The sequence below is a fragment of the Corvus brachyrhynchos genome, unplaced genomic scaffold (assembly GCF_000691975.1).
Source record: "Corvus brachyrhynchos isolate BGI_N302 unplaced genomic scaffold, ASM69197v1 scaffold114, whole genome shotgun sequence".
Classification (NCBI taxonomy): Eukaryota; Metazoa; Chordata; class Aves; order Passeriformes; family Corvidae; genus Corvus; species Corvus brachyrhynchos.
In genome coordinates, this window is record NW_008238337.1 from 4,957,482 (window position 1) to 4,961,796 (window position 4,315).

Consider the following 4,315-nt stretch of genomic DNA (forward strand, 5'->3'; position numbering starts at 1 on the left):
GAGCAGCCTGAGCGACCTGGGATGGCAGAACGACCTTGGGAACTGTCTGTGCTGGGGTGGGACCAGCAGCTGTGGCAGTGGTGACCTTCCTGTGCCCAGCCCTGACGCTGGCACGAGCCTGCTCAGCACCTCACCACGTTCGTGTCTCTGCTCACCATCTCTTGGTGACACCAGTCACACATCTGTCCCTCTGGAAGCTTTCAAGCAGCTGCTCTGCAGGAATGATTGAACCAACAGGCTCTGCCTGTTCGACCCCAGCACTGCAGGAACCACCCTTGGCACGGAGCTAAACGGGGAACTGCTCCCACAACCCAGCCCATCACACCAGGAACCACAAACATGACAACAACGTGACTCTGGCTGCTGACACACAGTGCTGGGACGAGCCTTGGAGACTCCTTTATTTCCACAGTCAGACTGGGGGTGTGTCTGCACCAGCAGCAGGTTCCAAGCCCAGCCAAACACAGGTATCCATCCCTCAGTCTAAACAGCCACCACCACGGCCCCCCCGGCCACCACTGACTGGGGACACTGTCAGAGCAGAAAGGGAACAGCTGCTGAAGGGCTATGAAACCTCTTTGGTCCCACCAGCTAAGGGGCATCTTCGGGGTCTGCAGAGTGTGGGCAAATGGAGCAGTAAGAGCAGTGAAATGAGGTCCTGCAGCAGGAGGGAGGGAGGGAGCACAAGGCTGAGGGACACTCGCACCACCACCATCACCCAGCCCCTGTGAGGCTGCAGGTCCAGGTGGGCACAAGGAGGGCATGGTTGGGCTGGACCATCACTGACCAGGGAGGTGTGGAAGGATAGGGATATCCCTTCGGAGTCACCTATGGCATAAAAACCTCCTGGCAGCACCCAAAGGGGGGCTGTGAGCTCTGCAGCTCTTGTTCTGCTCCCGTGTGAGAACAGGCAGGCACTGCTGACCAAGGTAAGGCACTATGTCATGGCAGGATCATTCCCATGGATTAAGGGATAGAAAGAAAGCCAAAGTCTGACCAGGGCAAGTGCAGGCACGGACAGTGGCTGGCTGACATCTCTGAAAGCCAGCACTGCCTGGGGGCTCTGTAACTCAGAGCAAGGTGAGGCTTTACCTCAGATCAAGGCACGTGGGGAGTCTGCAGAGCTCCAAGAGAGTCCCTGTAAAGTCCATGTAAACCAAGCGCCCCAAGACGCTGCATTCTGTCCTCAGTCTTTGGTAAATGCTGTCAGTGACACCTGCACTGGCCCAAAACGTGCTGCAGGACAGGGCAAGGAGTGTCCCTTCCTCAGGGCCAGGCAGGCTGGAGACCCCACAGAGGCAGGGCAGAGCCTCTCTGCCTCCATGGGGATGAACAGCTGAGATTTTCCTTACTGGAGACGAACATTCTGCAGGGCAGAGCCGTTGTCTGAGTACAGCAGCTCACAGCAGGTTCACCCCGTGCTTCAGCAGCTTCTGCTTGGCCTTGCTGGGCAGGCTGAAGGCGCTGTCGTGTGGGTTGGGGACGCCTGAGTTGCGGAGTGGAGCTCCCAGCTGCTGGAAGTAGGTCTCCTGGACAGGATTCCGGCAGGCGTACACAGCTGTGGAGGCGTTCCTGGAGGGGCAGGGAAAGGCAGGGGTCAGACTGACAGCTTTGGGTGAGATTCACAGCTGGGAACTGGGCTCCCAGTTATTGAGAGGGACTTTCAGGTGTCTCAGCACGGGAACATGGAGCTGAGCAGGCACCAAACCCCTGAAGGCCACAGGGAACCAGACCCTCCTTCTAAAGGGGCCTGGCATCCTAAAAGGGAAAGTGGGATATCACAAAATCATTTAGTTTGGGGAAGATCTCCAAGACCATCGAGTTCAACCTGTGACTGAGTTCAGCTCAGTGCTCTGGACTGGGTGACAAGGTGGGGATTGGTCACAAGTTGGACATGACGGTCTGGGAGGGCTTTTCCAAAGTTAATGATTCTGGGATTCTGTGTGTGGCCATGCTCCAAGGATTCCCCTTGCTGCCAGCCCAGCCCAGGACACCATGAGCCTGGAACACTCCTCGTGCCCGACATTCCTCCTCTCCCACTGCTGCTGGCCACAACCAAATCCCAGCACAGCACCCCACAGCAGGAACCACGTGTCAGTCACAGGTGTGATGAAGCTCAGATAAGAGTCGGATTCAGTCACCACCAAAGCTGTGATTAAACACACTAATTAAGACTAAGAATCCCCTCTCCCGGAATATTCCCTGCAGCATGGCTGGCAGGGAGCAAAGCCAAGGACCCTGGATTCCTCCTCGAAGGAGGAAAGCAGCAACTGCTATGTTTGCTGACACCCTTCTGTGACAACTCTCCATAAAAGAAAGCAGTTTTAGTCATCTTGTTACTCAGGCTGATTCACACATGGAGTTGCTTTTTTCGGGGTAACAGGGAACACGCCAGCTTAGCCAGTCAGTTTAGGATTGGATTTAAGGAGCCAGCGAAGCTCATGCTAAACAAGGAGTTCTCCAGCACTGGAGTGTGTGATTCACATCCCCTTGGCAAGTGGTGCCAGAGCAGCAAAACCGTGTAATTCCCAGGAGCATCTTTATTTCATCGTGTTTTGGACAAACAAGCAGGACTGGGTGGGTGGGCTCAGCTGAGGAAAGGGGTGTCCGCTTCAGCCGTGGCCTGGGAAAGGGATCTGGATGCCAGGAAAACTTCTGGATTTTGGGAAGGGCTCTGGCTGTGATAAGACCATCCTGCCTGGCATCACAATTGAGTTTGCCACGCACATCACAGTGTGTTTCCAGCCCAACAAGCCGTGCAAGAAAACAATATCTAAGTTGCCAATTCTGGGCGCCTTTGGCTCCCTGCCGAGACACAAATTTATTAGGAACAGCTAAATTTAACACTGCGTCTTAGAACGTTATGGTGCCAGGAGCTGGCAATGTGTGAGTGTTACATCTCTATCCAAGCCATGGCACCACTCAGCTGTGCCCTCAATCCACTCTCCTGGTGCCCCTGCAGCCTCTCAACATCCAGGCAGAACATGAAGGAACTCACGAGTCAAAGCAAACTTGGGGAATAAAGCGACGTGACTGGTCCTTGGGTGTGGTCACAAACCGTGCCGAATCCCACCCAGCCTTGGAAAGGGGTTCTGTCCTTCTGGGAGCACCCCTTACCTGATGATCACTTCTGAGGCCGTGGGGAGCTGGCTGAAGTCAGAGTGGATGAGCGTGGCTGCCCTCAGGAAGTGCCGGTCCAGGGGCCCGGGGTTGTGGGGCAGGTTGGCTGCACGACAGGAGAAAAGGGAGTGTTAAAAACCCACTCTGCAGTGTGCCCCCGTTCACCGAGCAGGAAAAGGCTCTGGAGCTCGCCACAGACCCCAGACAGCTGCAGTACAGGCTGGGGACACCCTCAATCCCAATAGACAAAGCTCCCTCAACAGGGCCTTTGATCTGGGCTCTGTGGTGGGAGCTCTGGTGAGAAAGGCTCCTGAGAAGGTGTGTGAGGAGTGAGAAAAGGTTCCCTTAAACCCCATTCTCCTCATTGTTCCCTCCTGCAGCCCCAGAAGATGAAGGCTCACCTGTGAGGACGTTCTGGACACAGTCATAGTGTGTGAAGCTGTAGTTTGTCCTGGCTGAGGCCGAGGAGTCCTTGGGCAGCGTCTCCCTCAGGTGAACCTCGAGGCCGTTTAGGGAGGCCAGGCTACTGTGGTACTGCAGGCAGAGGGAAAGGCAGAGCTCAGAGCCTCACCTGTGCCTCACCTGGGCTTCAAGGAGGTGCTGGAGGGAGTTCAGGTGAGAGAGGGACCAGACCCTTCCTCGCTCTGCTGTCCAGGCTCCCACCTGGAATGGCTGGGAAACTTGGGCATGGGGGGAAGCAGACAAGTCACAGAGCTCCCAAGGCAGTGATGGAGCTCTGAGCAATCAGTGGGAGCTGTCCCTGCCCATGGCAGGGCTTGGAACGGGATGGGCTTTAAGGTCCCTCCCAACCCAAACCAGTCTGGGATTCTACGACTCGGGAAAGGGCCCTCCAACCTGAAAATCAGCCATTCAGCCACCTGATGCTACTAATTACAGGAAAATGCAAGGCTCCATTAATTTACCATCAACCATTACTCTCCAGGGCTCATTTCACATGATTTACAGCCCCAGCAAGGGACATCCCTCTGCTTACACCGGGCAGTACAAACACACACAACAATGCACTGAATGAATGCCAAGATGCTGTTCTGGGTGGATTTTCAGTAGCCCGGAGGCCCTGATCATGCTGAGGCTCCCTGGGCACAGGCAGGGGTCCTCCACCACTCTTGGGAAGATTAACTCCATAATCCTCATCCTGCCAATGCGCTTTACCCCCCCGCGGAGAGGCTCCAAC

General features: G+C 55.6%; 1 protein-coding gene across 2 annotated transcripts in view; it reads right to left on the reverse strand.

The window, feature by feature from the left end:
• Nucleotides 1-355: 355 nt before the first annotated feature.
• The window catches only part of HPS4 (HPS4, biogenesis of lysosomal organelles complex 3 subunit 2), a 13,271-nt gene continuing 9,311 nt past the window's right edge, over nt 356-4,315 (reverse strand). For both annotated transcript variants that reach the window (XM_017734915.1, XM_017734914.1), the window contains 3 exons: nt 3,522-3,654; nt 3,118-3,226; nt 356-1,572 (listed from right to left, as the gene is read on the reverse strand). In XM_017734915.1, coding sequence (XP_017590404.1) covers nt 1,401-1,572; nt 3,118-3,226; nt 3,522-3,654 — 414 coding nt within the window. In that variant the 3' untranslated portion in view covers nt 356-1,400. The remainder of the gene's footprint in view (nt 1,573-3,117; nt 3,227-3,521; nt 3,655-4,315) is intronic.